This window comes from Haemaphysalis longicornis, unplaced genomic scaffold (genome assembly GCF_048455015.1).
Source record: "Haemaphysalis longicornis isolate Haplotype H1 unplaced genomic scaffold, Haemaphysalis longicornis Haplotype H1 scaffold_6, whole genome shotgun sequence".
Classification (NCBI taxonomy): Eukaryota; Metazoa; Arthropoda; class Arachnida; order Ixodida; family Ixodidae; genus Haemaphysalis; species Haemaphysalis longicornis.
Window position 1 is genome coordinate 210,278,951 of NW_027526407.1, and position 20,919 is coordinate 210,299,869.

The 20,919-nt window shown below is 51.3% G+C and overlaps 2 protein-coding genes across 9 annotated transcripts in view; one reads left to right on the forward strand and one right to left on the reverse strand.

Moving 5' to 3' along the window:
• LOC144141334 (BTB/POZ domain-containing protein 9-like) overlaps positions 1–10,245 on the reverse strand; it is a 48,135-nt gene extending 37,890 nt beyond the window's left edge. Inside the window, exons 1-3 of one of the 3 annotated variants that reach the window (XM_077672924.1) lie at positions 10,084–10,245; positions 3,448–3,750; positions 1,620–1,749 (exon numbers count right to left, since the gene is read on the reverse strand). In XM_077672924.1, coding sequence (XP_077529050.1) covers positions 1,620–1,749; positions 3,448–3,728 — 411 coding nt within the window. In that variant the 5' untranslated portion in view covers positions 3,729–3,750; positions 10,084–10,245. Of the gene's footprint in view, positions 1–1,619; positions 1,750–3,447; positions 3,751–6,022; positions 6,147–7,169; positions 7,324–10,083 lie in introns of those variants that run through there. The other 2 variants (XM_077672922.1, XM_077672923.1) reach the window with 2 other exon arrangements.
• Positions 5,969–20,919, forward strand: part of LOC144141336 (uncharacterized) — a 36,182-nt gene continuing 21,231 nt past the window's right edge. For 4 of the 6 annotated variants that reach the window (XM_077672925.1, XM_077672927.1, XM_077672926.1 and 1 more), the window contains exons 1-3: positions 10,255–10,897; positions 10,981–11,082; positions 11,878–12,484. In XM_077672925.1, coding sequence (XP_077529051.1) covers positions 10,696–10,897; positions 10,981–11,082; positions 11,878–12,484 — 911 coding nt within the window. In that variant the 5' untranslated portion in view covers positions 10,255–10,695. Of the gene's footprint in view, positions 6,202–6,259; positions 6,417–10,254; positions 10,898–10,980; positions 11,083–11,877; positions 12,485–20,919 lie in introns of those variants that run through there. The other 2 variants (XM_077672931.1, XM_077672928.1) reach the window with 2 other exon arrangements.

Consider the following 20,919-nt stretch of genomic DNA (forward strand, 5'->3'; position numbering starts at 1 on the left):
GCCACAGATGAACGTCTTTAGTGTGCATGGTAGAACCGGCTTGAAATTATACATTCAAATCATGCAAATGCAGTAGTCTTCAAATAGCATTTGCGACGCAAATGTGTCAATGAAGAACAAATAGCAATGCAGAAGTCGAGGGTTTGACAGAAACCTGTCTGGAAAAGACAAAACATGTTGCAATAAAAACGACACACACCAATTGAAGGAAACTGCTGAAAAAACAAAAAATCTGGAGAGTTTTGTAAGCCGCCGTGAACAATGCTTGCGTAGTGAAGCCTCTCCTGGTTGTTTGCTTTCAAAGGTTCAGCAGTTTGTTTTTTGTCAATTTTGAGCAATACAAAAATACATAAAACAGGAGTATGGAAGGAAAAAAATTACATATCAATAGCAGCAGCAAAATTTTTTATATGAAACACTTTGTTTGGAAGTTTATTGCAGTCATTGATAGAGTTAGGAAAAAAAGGTTCCTTCAACACATTAATCCAACTTTGATATCCTCTGATCTTTTGTGTATTCTCTTTGTGAGCTGATATCTGGTGGAGCTGTTTTCAGTACGTGTGGGCAAATATTCGGTGTTGTCTAATATTCGAACGAATTAATCTCTATTCGTTATTTTCTTTGAGTTGAATTCAGGTATTCAATATTTTCGAACTATTCGGCACCTCGAACGGGCAGCCAAAAGCCAAACTAGTGGTCAAGACTTCCGAGGTGCCATCCCAGCTAGGCTTGTCGTAAGACCTGCCAACGCGGACATTTCTAGCACCAGTGCCAAGTGGCCGCCTGGCCCAGAGGTTCCCCAAGCTCGCAGCCACCATTGCACTTTCTGTTCAAGGGCGGCACTGAAACGACACCGATTAAATATGGAATTAGCAGGATACAGTTCAATATGGTGGCCTGTAACTTGGGCTTCGGTTGGCTACGGCCACAGGTACTGGTGGCTACAACGTTCCTGTTTTAGCATAGCTTCTAGGTGGCGCTGAAAGCTCTGGAGCTACCTGTGTGTCATTTTTCCATTTTGGCGACTATAATAGCGTTTGAACATTATTCTTCTAATGTAAGTAGACCCATAACGTTGGTATTTACACTTTTTTTTTTCGGTATGTGCTTAGGATTGATTGAACGAGCAACAAGTAAGTATGGCAGCTCAGTGTGCGAGCTGCGACAGACCAGTGACCGAGTAGTTGGGTGTTTCTGTGCTCTCACGGTCTGAAAACGCTGTGGAGCGGTGGAGGAAGCACGGCAGCCGGCTTTGCCCAGTGCTGGCCAAAGTGGCACGAGGAGTGAGAGGCCGTTCTTGACAGCTGACAGCAGCCGGCGGGAGCTGCTTCTCCCGGGAGGAGAAAGTGGTGCAACCAGTCCGCCAAAACTGGTCAATGCTCCAAACGAAAGCTGTGCACGTAATTTGCGAATGAATATTCGACTGGTAATAGTTTCACAGAATGCTGTGCCATGCAGACTTGTAATTGCTAGTTGGGTCACACTTTGCTCATTTCTGTTTGCAATTTGTGATGTGTGCTACTGGAACTTCTCGGCTGGAAATTATTCGCCCCTGCCTCGTTCTGCGCATCCCCGCCTGCCCCCCCCCGGCCACCAGACGCCCATGCTCGTTCTCCCACCTGGAGCCCCGCGAGGCGCAGCTGCCCCGTGTAGATGTAGCGCAGCAGCAGCTCGAAGGCCCGCAGGGGCGTGTCCTGCAGCACCACCTCCTGCTGCTTGGCCTCCCGCATGCCCCCGTACAGCAGGGCCCTGCAGGGACACGTCCTCGCTCACACCACGCCACTCCTGGCAGGCATTCCAGGCATGCGCAGCAAAGAACGCGCTGGCATTCCATTCTTCGCCAGTCAGGTGCAGAGCCACAGTTCCTTCCCAAAGGCACTGCCACTGCCTGGCCCTTGCCACTGAGACTGCAGTCAGGGGCCCCCGCAGTGTCCCGTAACGTGTTGCCAACACCTCTCGTGCTCCCTGCTGGAAGTAAGCACCCCGTGCGTGTAAAGGCTCCCACGCTGGCACCAAGCCATTTGACCTGCTGCCACCTGACATTTGGGCGATGCTGGTGCTTTGCACTGTGGTCGCCCCTGTAACAGACGCCCAAGAGCAATCCGGTACCCTTCAGAGCGATTGCGTCTGCAGTGATAGCCGAACTGGCCATTGGCTTGGCTCGTTTGAGCTTGCACAGTGCCCAGGCAGCACTGCGCTCCTACTCTCGACACGGTTCCCACACCCGTGCATTTCTTCTTCCCAGTAACTACGCACAGTGGCGGCCCTCTTCTGCACCACCACCAGGGCCCACTTCGGTGCACAGTGCGGCGCTCAAAGGGGCCGTCGTGACAAGGCACAACTGCGTTCACTTGGAGCCTTCAATTCAGCCACCAGAGATGGTTCCCTCAAGGGGGCAGACTGGTCTTACACATGTTTTTTTTTTATTTACCAACCAATTTTAATAAAACTGCACGGCATTATAGAGTTTTTTGTGCTGATTTCAAACCTGCCATTAGATTTTTTGTAAGTTGATTATATTCTGAGTTAATTAATGATTAATTGTCATTATTTTGGTTTACAGTCACAAAATAACCACTCCATACAGAATGGCAATTACCACGTGGCTAGGCAGACAAATGCCTAAAGAGTACAACATAGGAAGAACTTTTTTTGATTCAGCTATTTTTGGTCGTTTTACAACACAGGGAACTTCATTCCTTCCGCACTTTGCCAGAAATGGCTCGTAGGTGGTGCCAATTGAACACAATCATAATTTTCCAAAGCCTCCATTTGAAAAATTTGTTTCCAACATTGTATTCTCCACACATTTCAGTATCAGAAGCAAAAAGAACTGCAGTTGTACCTGCTTTCGGTGCTGAGATATTTGAGGGCAAAACGCTAGCTTTGCATTGCAAGAAAAGTGCCATTGCACCATCGAAATCTGTGCTAACTGAGCTGTAGAGTGCACTTTAAAATGATATTATAATATAATAACAACAAAATATGGTTCCTTTTGATGAGAAAGTTTACAGACTGATATAAAAATGGTTGTGGAGGCCGAAAATGCCATTTTTCGGAAACCACCTTTTTTTGACTGTTTTCCGGCCCCAAAGAGAAAATGCAAGAAATGTGGAAAACCTCTGTGATTTCACACTACAGTGATGCAATACGGGAAAGCAGGTGTTTGACGGACCGAAGCCGCACCTGCAGGGCTCTGAGGCGCGGCCCACTGGAGGGCTAATGCCGAGCACCTGGGGATCTCAACACACAGGCGTCTTCCCTGTTCCCCTCCATGGGAAAAGCAGCCAACGTGCGCCCTTGAGCTCGGCCACTGTGACGGGTGCGACGTCACAAGGACCAGCACTACGAACACAGTGATGAGTTAACTGCCCGCTAGCATTCAAGCGATACGTGCATGGGGAACCCTTGGGGGCTCCCCTGTCCAGTGTGAAGAGAAGTGCTGACCGGAAGTAGCTGCTGCACGAGGCCAGCACGAGCCGGTGGGCGGGCAGCCGCACGTCCTCCACCACCAGGGTGACGTCGCTGTAGTCGGGCTGCAGGCAGAGCCGGCCAATGTGCTCGGCCAGCCAGCCCACGTGGTTGAGCTCCCCGCAGGCCTCCCCCGCACTCGGCGGGTTGCTGCTGTCCACCAGGTGGTGGCAGTCCGCGGGGGGACTCGACGAGCGCCGGCCGCCCAGCGGCGGGCCCCCCCCCGCACCGCCCTCGGGGCACTGGCTGTCGCCCATCCTCTCAGGGGCACGACCACAACTGCAGCCAGGGAGGACGCCACCCTCATCATCCCACACCTTCAACAGTACAGCCAAGCACACGTCACCCCACAGAGCCTATGGCCCGAATGGACAGCCCGACTTCTTCCACCCAACTGCTTCCCCATTCCATAACAGCTTGGAGCAACCTGCCCAATCGCACAGCTCCAAACGTTCCGCATTGAACTAAACAATAGCATGCCATAGATGACTCGATACACTACCCCCCAGGCCCTTTTAGATTAGCGCTGTAAACTATTTTTTCTTGGTCACTATCAACGTTACTGCAATGTTCCTAGTTTGTATTGCTCTTCTTTATTAATTCTGTGAATCTGCGTACAGTAAAACCTCGCTACAAGAGACACTTGGTTACTAGAGCCATTTGAACGAAGGCGGTTTGGTCGGTTTTCCCATGTTCACCATGTTAGCAACATTGCACACGAGAGACCTTGGTTACAAGAGACGTGTTTCCTGGGTCCCTCTTGCAACGAGGCTTTACTGTATTGCACCTTGTACACTCGCCCATAATGTCTTCAAGATGTTGAGGTGGTATGAAAATTTTAATCTGCAAGCCAGTGCTTCTCGTCTCGGTAGCGAACCCTGCTCAATGCTTCATCCACCCACCTCACCCCAAGTCTACCAGGCAGCCACTGTGGTGGCCATAGAAACCAACGGACACTGAATTCAAGGGTGGGACCTGCCCCCAACGGTGTGCTTTCAGGAAGGACCACTACGCAGACTGACACCCTCGCACTCCTGAACAGCACCACCCGGCAAACCCCATCATCGGGCTTCTGAGTGGCCGTGCACCAGAACAGCAACGTAACCCGACCCTAAAGTGCAACTTGCCACCTTCACATGGCCGCTAAAGGCAACAGCACTGCATTGCTCACCAGTGCGGCTCTGTGGGGTTTAATGCACCCTGGCTATGAGGTGGGCTGGATGAATTTCCCCCACCTGGAAATCTTTAATGTGCACCCAAACCTAGACACGCAGACGTCTCCGCTTTTCACCTCCACCAGAAAAGTGGCTACTGCGACTGGGATGGAACACATCAGTGCCGCTGACAGAGCTGACCCAAGACCGCAGTAGACACTTAACCTTGACGGGATGGCCCAGAACAACACCAGTTCGTGGCTAGGTCCTGTGTCTGCAGGTACGCTGGGCTGCACCCAGGCCCATCCCTTGCCACCCTGGCATCTCAGGTGCCTCCGAACCTTAAATGCGAATGCTGCGCTGCACCACACGGCTTTTCAATGGCACTCGGTTCAAATGCACTTTGAGCTCAATCGAGCTGAATGCCCACTGTTCCCCAATGCCTTTGAGATGCAAATGTTCTAAATGCTCGTCTCACTCGCACAACTTTTGAAAAATTAATAGTGAAAACAGAATAATGAGTTAAAACCAACATTTTGTACACTGGTGCATCATACAATTGATTTTTCATGAAGTTAAAATACTGTTTAAAAGATTATGATAATAAACTGTCTATCCCAGCAAGCAGAGAGCAAACACTTTGCAAGTGATCAGTAATTTGAGAAAAAAAAAAAAAAACCTGAAATGTCATTCATAACTAACCTTAAATACACAGTGACGTTTCTATTTCAAGAAATTACCTACGATTTTAAATGCTGCTCCAGTGTATAAAAATTGAGTTTGACAGCAAAGTAGTGAGAACATGTCAAAGCTTTTACAGCCATGGACATGGTGGGTTCCCAATGGCATTCAAGGCTGTGACGTTTGGTTCGCACAGATGTAACAGTGATGTGGTTTTTGTATACACTGTTAACAAATGTTTTCAGAGCTCGACAAAGTGGCAATTGTGAAGGAATTTCGCCTGCGCATACCCCTGCTATACGAGCGCATGAAATGATATTCCAGTCAAATGGCTTTTGATGTGGCTGACATTAGAAATTTCTACTTGACTGGAATGTCATTTCATACGCTCGAATAGCAGCAGTTCCAATGTCTTCGTTTTAAAGACAAAGTTGGAATAAAGGGAACACTTGCACACAAGCCCCCTGCAACAAGCACAACCGCGTTTTGATGATAGTGCGCACGCTCGCGCCTTCCGTGCCACCTCTCGACAACAACAACAACAACAACAACAACAAAAAAACTGGCAGTCAGCCAGCAGCACGTGGCTCGCGCTGACGTCACCGCCGCCGTGCCGCCATGCTGGTGCAGTCGGTGCCCTCACTGGCGGCGATCGCGGCACAGGCAGCCTTGGACGCGATGGTGATCTGCGCAATGGTGGGCTGCTCCAACCGCACCTGCTGGGCCAAGTCGACCAACAGGAACTTCTTCCGGCTGCCCAAGATAGTCGAGCACCAGGGCCAGCGCACCAAGGAGCTGTGCGAGCGACGCCGCCGGCTGTGGCTGGCGCGCATCAACCGCTCCGATCTGAACGAAGGGGCCGGCGTACGCGTTTGCGGCGCACACTTCGTCATGGGTAAGGACGCGTCTTGAGCTGCGTTCTTACAACTAGGACGACTCCGCCGCTTCCGCAGGCAGGCCGGCGAAGCTGTGGCAGGAATGGGACCCGGACTGGGCCCCTAGCCTTCTGCTCGGCTACAGCGCGGAACACGGAGACCGCCTTGAACGCGTGCACGCTGCTGCTGTGTCTCCGTCGGCGGAGCCGATAACGGAAGAAGACGACTCCGACAGGTGGGGCGATGTCACGCAAATGTTCACTGCGCGATACTAAATGATGCACTGGACTTTCACAGCACTACGGGAAAGTCCGACGACGACATCGGTTCCGTGAAGGGGGCGGGGTCGGATGGGTTCAAGCTAAAGATGCACCTGAACGCGTTCCCAATCGAATGCGGCAGGACGGCAAATCAGCTAGTTGGCGGATAAGCGTGGCAAGACATGCAGCGGTCTCATACTCGCCCGGGCACGCCTAGCTGGACCACCGTCGGGCTCGAAACCCGCGGTGACACTTGGTCGTTTCGACGGACGGCGGCGGGAATGAGTGGCCGCCTGTCAAGGCTGCCATTGCTCCTCTTTCTCGCTAAGCAGTGCTCACCTACTCGAAACTGCACTTGGCAAGGCACGGAACACTCTCGCAAGCTAAAGGCCCTCGAAGGAGAAGGCCAATCGCAGTAGACGATAACGCCGTTCCCCGGTTCTCGGAAGCGATTCCGAGCCCATGGGACAACACGGGCCTCGTCGGGAGCAGCAGCACTTGTACTTGTTCTCGGGTACGCCTCGGAAGGCGGGATGTTGCGCGATTTCGGCTGTGCGCGGGGCAGCGCCTTGGCCCTAAACTTCCCGGCTGCGGCTGCGGAGACGAGCTCCCGATGACGGCTCGGCTGTTGTCAAGGCATCGAAGAACGGTCGCCGACACTTTCCCCGAACCACAGCTCGTCAACTAGACTCTCTTTGTGAAACGTGAAAGCGGCCACGGACACTCACCATACGGGCTCACTGACGCTGTCGCCGAGCGCTGTGCAAAAACCTACAGTCGTGCAATCAGCAACACGATCAATAACAACACGCAAAGCGAGACCAAAAAGAGAAGAAATTTATAAACACGGCTGCGGATCGGCTTCGTCTTTGTTTGGCTCGTATGCTGAGGCTTGTCCGCATGGCGGTGCCACTGAGAAAACCAGGGTTCCTTTTTTCCATGGTCGTGCAACACCATCCGTTACACGGACCGTCTTTGGCACAAGCCCCGTTTACATTGACCCGACGAGGGCGCGTTGAGTCGAAATAAACAGGTTTTTTGGACTCGACCCCCCCATGTATAAGCGGACGGGGTGGGTCAGAGAGCCGTCGCGGCGAGTCCAGTCAACTCGGAGGCAGGGGGTGGGTTAGCTCTCTCGTCGGGCTGAGTCGGCGGGCCGCGGGGAGCAGAATACCGTATCTGCGCGGTTCTAACGCGCCCCCAATCGTAACGCGCGGGTAACTTCGCGCAGGAAATTTCGAAAAAAAAGTGTGACACTGACGGTACTGCGCAGATGGAAAAGACATGTCACCACGTACCTGGAAAAGGGATATTTTATTTGGCGTATGCACCTCTGGATGCCAAAAATGAATTGTGCTTCACAAGGTTGCTTATCCAGCTGCTGCTGGAAATAAAGTTATAGCGGGGAACACTGAAGCTGCCTGCGATTTCAAGTGCCTTGATCTTCATAATTCTAAGCGTTAGGGGCTAAGCAGAAGCACAAAAAAATGTGCAACAGCTGACCAGGGTATGCGGCATGCCATTGAGGAATCAGTGCGCCGAAATTCACTCACGTGGTGTTGACGGATTATTTTTATTGGATTGAGTTGGATTTTGCGGGTACTTAGTGTACGTTGCGCATGGGAATGCTGCTGGCCACTTTAAAGCCTATTTCGGTTTTGAGCCCGATTGTAACGCGCACACAAATATTGAGCTACCTTTTAGCAAGAGAGGGTGCGCGTTAGAATCGTGAAAATACGGTAGCCCCTTTTCGGGGAACCCCGCCGCTCCCCTCACCTCGATTCTTTGGACGGGGTCATATAAACTCGGACGCGTCGAGGTAAGCTGAACCCGCCACTCAACTCACCCCGCCCCCGTCGCGTCCATGTACACGGGGCTACAGAGTCATAGAATTTTGTACAAGTCTTTGGGTTTGTGGTTTCGGGCATAGAGTTTCGTACTAAAATATAATAGTATAAAACCATGGTTTGGGGTAGCAGACAACATCCCTAGCGTACGTCCACGTAGACAGATAAAATTTATCTTACTCCGCGCTTACGTCTACAGCTTCAGCGTCGTGTGTGCTCAGAGTTACTGGATATAGACAGTTGCGAAACTCCCCATAGGCCCCATGTATCGAAAGCCGGTCTTCGGTTGCCCCCCTGCGCCGGGGCAAGCACGGGGCAAGTTGACTAGCCTGTCGTCTGTCGGCAGGACGTTGAAGCAGTACTCAAGTGCTTGCGGCTGCTGCCGTAAGTCATAAAAAAAAAAAGCCGCAAAAACACAAGTAAATTTTGCGTAATTATTGTGTTTTAATTTAAAAAGCAATCTTTATTTTACAGAAGAATTTTGAATAATAATAGTTTAGCGAAGTTCCGTTTTTATCTCCTAGGTGCCGCGCGCGTCGACTTGCCCCTCAGCTTCCACGGAGTGGGGGGGCTAGCGCCGCCCGGATTCTGAAGCGGAGTTTCGCAACTGTCTATATTGAGTAACTCTGGTGTGTGCTCGCTGCGACAGCAGAGCAGAGGCGTTGGGAGCAGAAAATTGTCAAACACTGTCAACACTCATTTAATAACAGATCCAAAAATGAAGCAAGAAATAGTTACAATAACAGTAGTTAAGTTATATTGGTTATATCAATTGCCAACGTGATGTTAGCGATAGAACGAGTAGGGGTTCGCCGCCATACAATCAAAACGACCCGAATTTTCGGGGCTGTCTTCTGCATTTCTGCCAGAGACGGCTCCCGAACAGTTTATCGAATGCTGATTTATCGAAATTAACCTACGTCCTTTTTATCGAAAGTGCTGTTTTGCTGCTTTCACTCTGATTTCAGTATTTGATTTTCATATGCGGATGGTTTCAGTCTCATCTTACTTCATTATACGCCAGAACCCGGCCCGTTCTTCTTATCTGTATATATATTTTTTAATTTTTGTGTTTATTTAATAGCTCACAAGCGAGTACTAAATTTCTATTTTTTATGTAATGAAAATTGTCTTATGGGTGTTGCCACGATAATTGGAACACACTTTTAAAAAATTTTCCTGAGCGAACCGCCGCTCTGTTCGCGCTCAAACTTGCCACGAAGGTCGCAATTTGTGGTCTATTTTGTTTGATACTGGGAGCAACGATGGTACTTACCTGTGTATTCTGAAAATAAATAAAAACTATTTTCGCCTATGGGAAAATGACGGCTGATTTGGACGTGCGAGCCAGCGCAAGTTGATGTTGGAACGACGGATCCACCTGCAGAGTGAAACGCATGTTTTGGATTCACGTACGGAGCCAAATGGTGCAGCAGACAATCAGAAAATGCACCTATAAATGAGCTAACAGACCATCAGAAAACCCGGTTTTCGGGCTCGCACGTCCAAATCGCCGCCATTTTCCCATAGGCGAAAATCGTTTTTTTTTTATTTTCAGGATAAACAAAATAGAACACAAAATGCGACCTTCGTGTGAAGTTTGAGCGCGAACAGAGCGGCGGTTCGCACAGGAAAATTTTTTAAAGGGTTCCAGTTACCGTCGCAACACACTGTATATTAGCAACCCTAACCCCGTGGGCAATATTCCTTAGGTGAGGGTGTAAGGGAAGCAACGGCTGGAAACGCTGATTGGTTGACACAAGGCGGTATGTGCAGCTTGCACCACCGTTCCTACCACGTGATCCGGAGTCTTCCCAGGAGGATGCAGTCGAGGGACCCAGAGCATTCTTCGCTTTCTCGACGTACTGAAGCTGCCGCCGATTAGGGTCACAGCTGGCCGCATATCCCGCTCCCACTTGGATTTAGTACGGTTTTCCAGACCATGTGTAATACAGTGGAGTGCGGAAATGTAGCGTCATCCTGTATTGTTCTGTAGTTGGCCAAGTGTGATTTATCGTTCTTTGTGAGGGATGCGATGTGCCCTGGTGGGCTCATCGGGAAAGCCGCTGAGATATGTATTTGTATACGTACGCATGCCTGACGGCTGGTTAACCCAATGGTTAACCTTCTGCCGTAGAGCCCAGCCACCCAGCCGACTATTTTTTTTTTTTTTTTCAGCAGCGATCTGCGCATGCGTGACTCTCGCACCCAGCGCATATGCCGCCATTCTTGGCAGTCAGCGTAGTAGTATTTTTAGGAGGCATTGCGTAAACAATCGAGCAGCGCCGGTAGCTCCTCAGCCTGCTGCTTTCACAGAGCTGGGGTTGCGTATTTTCAACCCTGCTCGTCACATAACAATACGCTGCGTCGACGTGCCCGGCATACCTCTTGAGCAAGCCGCTTCGACATGCCGGACACATGTGCTGCACTCGGCTGCCTGAATCGGCGCGGCAGAGATTGCGACGTGGGCTTCTTCCGGTTCCCGTCGCCAAAGCTGCAGGGCCCGCGACGAAAGCGGTGGGCGGCGGCCTTGCGCCGCTTCAACGACGACGGAACACCGTGGGAGCCGACGAACGCCTCGCGCATCTGCGGCGACCACTTCTACACAGGTGCGTGCCTGTCAAAAGGGTGCGCAGTGCAATAGTCGCGTCCCGCTAACAACGTGCTCGTCGGGTGTTGCCCCACGTTACAGGGAGGCCACAACGAGCGCGGGGGCATCCCGATCACGTCCCCTCGATTTTCGCTGACCGGCCGGCGCGCGATAGCGTCTGGCGCCAGTTGGACGGAGTCGAAGGTAATCGGGGTGGTCATGCTGAGCGATCCTCCTCGTTTCTACGGCGGTTCACACATTACACTGCCGCTCACTGGCGGCAGTGTGACTGGCTGACAGCCCATAGGCCATAGGCGTCGGGCGTGGGTAGAGCCACTAGATGAAGTAGGCGTGGGGATGGTGGGGACGTTTATATGAACCAATCGTACCGATGTTTTTGCCACAAGAAATTGCTCCTGGCAGTCGCTCCTCCATGCTCATTGGTTTATAAAACCACGTGACATTTCCCATCAAAATAAACACTTTGTTAGACATTTCCCATCAAAATAGACACTTTGTTATTCTCACGGCACATCTCCAGCAGCGACAAAAATCAGTGCAGAAGTGAACACTGTCTACCTCAACGTGACCTAACGCAACCGACTGTACCTAGCGTCACTAATTAAGGGCTAAATAAAGCGCAGCTTATTAGTGACGCTAACTGTACCTAACCCAACGTAACCAGCCTAAACTAACCCAGCCAACCCAGCTAAACCGCACACAACCTGTCTCCCAAACTCGATTCAGTAGGAAGGTCATTCTTATTCCCAGCACATCAATCACACAAAAAGATAAACTGGTTACGCCACTCCGATCAGTGGCACGCATGCGTACCAGTAGAGGGGATAGAAGCTTGATAGAAGGGATATGTGTGTAGAGCTCCGTGCAACGGAACTTTTCTAAGCTGTGGGAGGTTCGACAGTAGACGCCAATAGATTAGTGCGCACTAACAAGGACAGTGGGAGACAGGCAGCCAAATAGCTGTTTTGCCCTCTGCAGGCTCTCACTGCTCCCACACGGAACTCCAAGCACCTGGCCCCTCTCCAGGACTGCAAGCTGGGACGGACAGGAACAGTACTGCTGATGCATGCGGCATTAGCGATGACGAGAATAACGAGAAACTCGATGCACGCTGCGCTACTGATAATGAGAATTACAAGAAACTCGATGCATGTGGCATTAGTGATGGTGAGAACCACGAGGAACTCGATGCAACGTCTCCCGAGAAACTCCCGGCCACGTCTAGGCCACTAGAACGCAATCCAGCCAAAGCCGGCCAATTGCCAAGCATCGGAAACAACATGGCCGGCGACGTCCCGCCTAGCGCCGATTCGGGCGCCGGGACGCGCAAGCTCGGGCCGCGCGTCTCCCCGCGGCAGATGGAGATGCTGATGGAGTTCCTGGACGAGCACCCGTACCTGGCCAGCACGTCCAGGGAGAAGGGCAGGGGCGTGAAGGTGTTCGAGCGGGAGCTGCTCTGGGAAGAGGCGGCCGGCAAGCTCAACGCCAAGGGCCCCGCCGTCAAGTCGCGAAGTTCGTGGCGCAAGTTCTGGTGCAGCCGCTCGGAGCAGATCAAGAGGACCGTCGCGAGGGTCGCCAAGATGAGGTGAGCTCGGCGCGGGCCCGCTACTCGCTCTGCTGGTGCGGCTGCCAGCTGCTCCGGCGCATTTGAACGTGCGAACGCTGCTCCGGTCGGGTACCGCTCATCGTAACAAGCAACAGCGCCCAAGCTGGGCAGGACGAGAACGCGGAAAAAGACGCAGCCAGCAAGCGCTGTTTTTTGCAAGCGGGCAACGTTGCTTGTCTTTTGTAGAAATTTGCGCAACGGATCTCCCCGTGTTCTGCAAAGCAACTGTACCCGCGCCTTGCGCATTCCGTTATTTTGGGCCTTCGCATGCAAGTACTGGGCATTCTCGATTTGCCATTCCTGGACAGTCCAAGGACGGATAATCGAGCAGGCCCACAATCACGTAGCTGCGGCTTGGTGGCAGTGATGCTGCTGCATCAGCGCGAGTGAACACTCGCCACACATGTCGGCAGCACTTTGGCAACCGCTGCGTATAAATACTCGCCTATTCCGCGATTTCGCTGGCCTTTAAAAATAAAAGTAGCCAACCTCCTTCTCCCCTGTCGAGCATGTCACGATTGAAAGCACTTCTGATATTTTCATTTTTCTCAAAGTAACAGCATGGAGCACAGTTTCATGTTTGCTTGTTTCATGGCGGGGCATAAGTTACAGCTTTGATCGTTTGGAAACCATATGGTCGTGAAACTGCTGCTTTTCTGTTGCACACATTTGCATGCATAAAACGACGCACTTGCAAGTGGGTGAACAGTCAGTGAGTGCTTTTCTGTTTTCACGTGGCGCACAATTTACCAGGGACTGTTTGGCAAAATGCTTCGTTAAACACGCCAGCTTTGCCACCCTGGTGGCATGTACAGTGTTCCAGACCTCGTCAAATGAGGAATTCTTGTTTGCATCGTTGCCATGGTGCAAGGCAGGGGTCGGTATAACCTGCGGCCCCCAGCATGTCTTCACAACCACACCCCTGCCCCTGTCACGTCCCATCTGAAAGCCAGTTTTAACCTCCACGGGGGTTACACAGGAGACAAGGACAGAGAACTGATCACTTACACTTGTTGTCCCCACCTTCACGTTTGTCAGTTTTCTCTCGGCCTGCATAGCCCCCTCCTGCCCAGCCCCCCGCCAAGTTGGCTTCATGCAACACGGCCCTACACTGCAGCAGGTTGCTGGCACCTGGTGCCAGGTATCGCATTTTGTGGAAATGCAGTCCCCACACAGACACGGCTGAGACCATTGACAACAGCAGGGGCGAAAAGAAGCAACCCAAGCGCCAGCCACCCACAGACCTTCTTGGCACCTTCCGCGACTGCTGGGCTGACTCCGCTGAAGGAGCTTGCCGGCGTGCTGGTGGTCGCTGTTCCAGCTCGGTGCTCACCCGTGGCTCACCCTTTCAGCTCCCCGCTGTGGGCAGCCCCCTTCGGGGTGCTGCTTGGTGGGCTCTGTTTCTGCGGGGCTGCTGGCGGGGCCACCACGTGGCCGGCACGGGGCCTTTCCACCGACCCCGCAGGGGTATCTGCCAAAGCAGATGTGTGCGTGTACTGTGCAACACCCCGAGCACCCACGTCTGGCCATGCGTGGCAGTGCCGTGACCGGGGAACAGAGGATCCTGGTGGTTGAGCCGGTCCCTTGGCGGAGGCAACACACCACTGGGACCCCCGCTTCTCGCAGACCACTCCTCCGGCCCGGCCCATCTTCTTTCTGACAGCTTTCCTGTCGCCTCGTTCTTTCTCAGTTTCCTTTTTTCTTCCTGGCGGCTAGGGCTAACCCTGTGTGGCGGACGTCCCCGAGTTCTGCCTCATTAGGGCACGGTCGTGGTGTACAGCTGGCGTGAGCAGGACTTGCTCGCGAGTTCCTGTCCTTGTGGGTGGCTGGCACCATGGCCGTACAGATTTTTCATTTTATGGCTTTTTTTTTGCGCAGCTGATCCCTCTCGTAAAAGAGGGGGCACCGATGCAACCGCCAAGTTTTTCGCAAAAGGCGTCAACAACTTCCCTCGGTTCCACGAAGTGCACAGCAATGGCGAAGAGAAAACTGCACGACTCGTCTCACCGTTTCTAGTTTCAAAGACTCTAACATCCACCCTAGGTGAAGGCTACAGAGTCGAGAAGCTAGCCAATGGAGGCCTCCTACTCGAACTGCTCTACAAACACCAGTGTGACAAGCTGCCGGGATCTTTTGGTGAGATCCCTGTAACTGTAAGTGAACACCTGTCGCTTAAAACGGTCTGCGGAGTCATCTCCGATGACGACCTAAAGTATGTGTCTGAGGAGGAACTTCTAGAAGGTTCAAAAGAACAGAACGTCACAAATGTCTGTAGGATCAAAATCAAACGAGAAAACAAAGAAATCCAGACTGAGCACATCGTCCTTACCTTTGCATCCAGCATGCTTCCAGAATCTGTGGAGGTAGGCGACCTAAAAAATTCCGCCATCTCCACAAAGTGAACGATGATGAGAGGGGCGAAGCAAAGATGCTTATCGGTAAAACCGTGAAACATTCGCCCACACATCGTATAAAGACTCGACACGTCAAGCTTTCCACCGCTCCGTTGACAAGCCCGTCGACGACGTCGATGTTTGGGGTGGTTATGTAGGGGTTGTTTTGGACGATGAGAATCTCCATGGGTTAGTTGGTGAATTCGGTGTGTGACATTTTAGCCACCTTGACCGTCGCCTTCTGCAGAGCGTCTGGTTGATGTCTTGAGCTCGCAGGGGACGAACGACAACCTCTTCTTCTTCCTCTTCTCCTTGTTGGGTTTTGACCTCTTGGGGAAATGTTTGGTTGGCCAATCCCTAGGGGGATCCTGCCACAATCAACATTACTGTGCCGTGCCGTATACAGCAGCAACGAGGGATGGGACAGGGCCCGAGCAAGAGGAGCTTCGCCCCTAAAAATGAAACATTCCAAATCCCCGCTGATGCTACAAGTGCCAACGATACGGTCACAACTCGCTAAGCTGTCGGGGCTAAGACACCTGCACAAAATGTGCCTCCCATGAATATACTGCTCAAGACTGCGAAGCTGAAACATACCTTTGTGTGAACTGCGAGGGCAACCACGCAGCGTACTCTCGTGGGTACTCTCGTCGGTACGCAGTGTGGAAAAAAGAAAAAGAAAAGTCATCACGGTGGCAACTGACACCAGCGCATACCCGTCCATACTGCGTTGTGGTGCAACAGGGCGCAGCATCACAGCGGTCTTTGGCACCTGCTGAGGCCACACCAAGTGAGGCTGACGCAAGGCCCCCGGTGGAAGCAGCTAGCACTGAGCCACCACCACCAAAGAGGCATGCACGGACCCCGGTTCGGCAGTCTCGCAGGCCTTGGCCCACACTACCACACCTGTGCAAGCCGCACGAGCCTCCAGGGTCTCTCAAGAAACCCTGGATACGAGTGAAGGAGGTTCTATGCCGTTTACGTAGAATGGGCGGCGGAACTCTCTAGAAAATACAAAAAGGAACACATCGAGTCACGGGGCCGAATCTTTCACCCCATGCAAAGAAAATCACATGGCACTCATAGTTCACTGGAACTGCTGAGGACTTTTAAATAACCTAAATGACATCAAGGACACAATGGCCACACCTCTGGCCTTACGCGTTCAGGAAACAAACTTGGGCCCCAAGCACAAAACATACTAAAAGGATACCAGGTCTTCCGTTGTGACTGAGAGCAGGCGTGCCGGCTCTCTGGTGGTGTTATCGCAGCACGAGAACACATACTGAAAACTAAGTTAGAAGCAGGGGCTGCCACATTTTTAGCGTTCAAAACAGTTACAGTGTGCTGTGTGTATTTCAAACCAACCCTCACAATAACATTGCAAGATTTAGAAGACCTACTAAATTAACTGCCAGAGCTGTTTTTATTAAATGGCGATTTTAATGCCCACTCTTCTTCTTGAGGAAGTGAAAAGACTGATGCAAGAGGCCAGATTTTGGAGGATTTTTTTTGTCCAATAACGTATGTGTTCCGAATACGGGCCAACCTACATACTGCTGTCCGAGCTCAGGTAAGACGAGCTGCATAGATTTGTCTTCTAGTTCACCCTCTATTTCTAGTGATTTTAGGAGGGATATCATTGACAGTCTGTATGGGCGTGATCACCTACCTGTACTCATCATCATCATCATCACCACCAACAACTATCCCAACGAAACCATGCCGGTGGAAACTTCAGTCTGCCGAGTGGGGACTTTTTGCTTCCGGAACAAGTTTAGACGAAGTTTTTTCGGGCGCCCTTAGCATTGACGAACTGAACGAAGAGTTCATATCCTGCATCGTTAATGCTGCACGCAGAGCCATTCCACAGTCCACGGGAGTGGCGGAACAACCACAAAATATGGTGGACACTGGAGTGTAAACAGGCAAAAAAGGAGCAAAATAAAGCATGAAGCATCTTTCAAAGATACCCAGTGCAGGAAAACCCGATAAATTTTAAAAGGAAAAGAGCTAAAACAAGGCATATCCATTGCAACGCCGAGAAAACCTCATGGCAAAACTGTGTGTCATCCACCAACAGCTCAGTCACTTCAAGAAAGGTATGGGAGCAAGTTCATAAACTAAATGGGACATACTCCCCCTAGACACTTCCTCTGTTAGCAGCACCGGATAAACAAGCAAGCTTACAGCAACAGGCAGACTTGCTGGCCGAACACTTCTCAAGAGTTTTGCATTTAAAAAATGCAAAAACACCGCAGAAGAGTAAAGACTGCCAACAAGTGGAGGTGCAAACGAATCGTACAATAATTTAATTACGCTCGAAGAACTAAGAAGAGTTCTATTGACTGGTAAACAGACCGCTCCAGGCCCAGTGGATATATAGTATGAAATGCCTGCACATCTTTCGAGTCCTTCTGTGGAAGCAAGTTTTTCAACAAAATTTGGGTACTGGGACAAATTACCGGAAGCTTGCAAAAAAGCATTCATTGTAGCATTCCCAAAACCTGGAAAGTTATAGACCAATAGCCCTTTCCAGCTGTCTAGCTAAAACATATGAACGTACCATAAATACCAGATTAAGCTTTGGTCTACAATCAAACAAACTCCTTGATGACCACGAGTGTGATTTCAAAAAAGCATGCTCAACAACTGACCATTTTGTCCGCCTAGAAAATACTGTACGAGAAGCATTTATACACAAAGCTGCCTTGCTATCTTTTTGATCTTGAGAAGGCCTATGACGCTACATGGAGATTTAGAATAATGCGTGATTTAGTAGAGTTAGGCATCCGTGGAAGAATGCTGAATTGCCTGAATGACTTCATGGCAAACCATTCATTTCAAGTACGCCTAGGCTCAATTCTTTCGAGAACCTTTGTACAGGAGAACGGGGCCCCTCAGTGGTGTATTCTAAGCACAATACTGTTAGTTGTAAAAATGAACTCCTTCTGCAAAAAAAAAAAAAAAAAAAAAAACCCAAAGTTGATTATGTATTATATATGTTGATGACCTTCAAATGGCTTGCACATCTTCCAATGTAGCAACATGCGAGAGACGAGTGCAGTTGACTGTAAATGGACCAACAACATTGGCAGGCAGAGGTGGTTTCCAGTTTTCACCACACAAAACAGTGGCTATATATTCTCTTCCCACTTAAGCGAGGCTTACATATGGCTCCGACCCTGCACCCCAAGGAAGCCGATTTGCCCATACGAAACAAACGCAAATTTCTAGGCATAATGTTCGACAAGAAACTCGCTTTCCGGCCCCGCATCAATATGCCTAACACGAGAATACACGGAAGCTCTGGTCACGCAAACACTGGCATTCCGACAGGGCTTGCCTCTCACAAGAAGTGTACCGTTCTGTTGTGCGCTCCTGCTTAGACCATGGTAGCATTGCGTGTGGCCTCACCGAGGCAGTCCTACTTGAAACGATGGGAGCCAGTTCAGTGTTTGGGCTTACGTCCCTCGCCTGGGGCGCATGGCCCCCACAAACGCCGCTCACAGATGGATAGAAGAGCGGTGCTGACACGCTCATGCATACTAAACATCCATTCAGTGCCGAAACATCGGTGTTACCCTATATTTGCAAAATGCCCGTCTAAGACTGCCAATAGCAAACTCCAAGACCCCTGCTGCTCTGGTTTGAAGAGAGATGCCTAGAACTCAGCATGATGTACACATTACCTCAAATTGCCCATAAACAGGGCCAACTACCACCTTGGTATATTTTTCCTGCTGTGGGTGACTTCACACTAACACACCTTCAAAAAAGCAGACACCGCGGGGACATATCTTACGGGAGTTTTTGGCACTAAACGAAAAAAACCAAGAATACACAGCATTTTACACAGACGGTCCCAAAACATCATGCTATGTCGGGAGTGCAGTAGTGCAAGGCAGAAAGGGATTAAGCTACCACAGTGCACCTCGGTTTTCACTGCGGAATGTCACGCCATTACTGTGGCTGTCAGTGGCGTAGCCAAGGGGGTTTGGGGGGTTCAAACCCCCCCAAAATTTTTACTGCACCCCCCTCCCTTTCCTCACTCTGTAGTTTTTAAGGGACCACATTCTGCCCACAGCACCATATATAGTGCCTCCTTTTCACCAAATTGGCGAGCTTCCCAGGCTCGTAGCAAGGGAAAATTATGAATGACGGCGATTTTCTTGCGACTTCCAGTAAGATCTCGATCAAGGTTTGGGTTCTAGTCGCTGTTGGGATTTCCCGGTTCGTCTAGGTGGACTGCCTCACGCGGGTTCCTCTATCTGTCCGTCGCAAGTTCCAGTGGCGTAGTGGGGGGGGGGGGGGGGGGCTGACCGGGCTTCACCCCCCCCCCCCCCCCCCCCCTCATCTGAAATTATAGGGCCGGCGCCGTGCTGCCTGTTATGCGTGGTACGTCGCCTGTGAACAAAGGCGCATATCCTTCGTATGTACCACTGTTAAAAACATTCACGACCCAATGCCTGTCCTAACGCCTTGGTGCTTACACAAAACGAAGCGCCCGGGCTAGGATAATCGGGTTGGAGGGGTGCAGCTCCAAAAGCGATGGCAGCCCTCTGGTACGCTCAGCGCATGGGACGCCAAAGGCGTGCGTCGTGTCGCTCTGTGTGTGCCATGTGGACGCACGGAGAATAATTGGCCGGCTGAGTTGTTCTCCGCAGGGGAGATTGACTCGTCCCGGTATAACCGGGGAAGCAAGGAGTGGTCCGCACTGACTCGCGGCGGAAAAAAAGAGACCGCCCGCCATTGATGGGTGAACACTGGTACGATGAAGGGCCGAAAGGGAAAAGACGATCTTTGTATGTGTACACAGAACCACTTGCAAGCGGCGGTGGCAGACAGTCCTGCAAGTTCACTTAAAGTGGTCCTGAAATACCTTCTGCCGATGCGTGGATGTACATGTAACCAAATAAAGCAATGTATTAGCAATCTCCTCCCGCAAAAATTTTGTTAAAGCGATGAGTATTAGCTGAGAAATCGTAAATCAAAAACCGCGCATTATCGTCGCGCCGCGTTTCCTCCTCCTTTCAACTTGCTCTCCGCTGTTGACGGCACGCGAGCCTTCCCTCCCATGATGCTGCGCTCCTCGGCGGTGACGTACTTCCGCTATTGCGCTGCTCACACTGCCGTCTGCTACGGGCCAGCTTTGTTGGCACCATGAATCCCGCACTCCGCTCAAGGCTGGAAAAGCGAACGAAAAATCTGGCCACATGTGTGCGGCGGCCTGGCCTTGCCCTTTCGCGGTGTACGTTGGTGCAGTTGCTATCGGCGGCACGTGACTTTTTATCGGCGGCGAACTCGCAGCCGCACGGGGAGGATCGTGCGCTCGTTCTCTTTGATGCACCGACACTGTTTATCCAAAAAGCGCCGTATCAGATGTGGCCCCGCTGGTGCCGGGTCTTATTTAGCGGCGGTGGTAATTCCTGCCGGCAGCATGTGAAAAAGACATTTTAAACCGATACAGAACCCGTAAACAAAATGCTTTAATCATGGGACCAGTTCAGCTTGGGGCGACGCGTGGTGGAGAGCGGCAACGTTGGCAAAGCATGCTCCACCGCGGCTCTGAGCTTTCTAGCGCTGGAGCGAGCGCCATTTCTTTGACAATATCAAACATCGGTTGCCCTGGCAACAAGGCACAAACTGCTCTAGAAGTCAGTTACGGTTGCATGATCCCGGTTCAGCTTGGGGCCCCACCTCGCGGCATATGGGCACTGCAGGCATACTACTCACCCTCATTTGGAAGTACGAGATGCGTTTGGCATTACAGGAGGCGATGGTGTGTGTTGTGGACGCCTTTGTTTCGCGATGAAATGCGACGTTGTGCTTCTGCGGGTGGATAGTGCTTCCCATGGTCTGGGTTATCTTTCTCGAGCGGCGTACGACTCAACCTCGCATGGGGTATGTGCAGTGTGCGTGGCTAAAAGCCATCTTGGCTTGTGCGCCAGAGTTAAGTGACTTGCTGTTCGTCCCCGCAAACCGCGCGCGAGGTGAGTGCCGAATTTACGATGGGCTGGA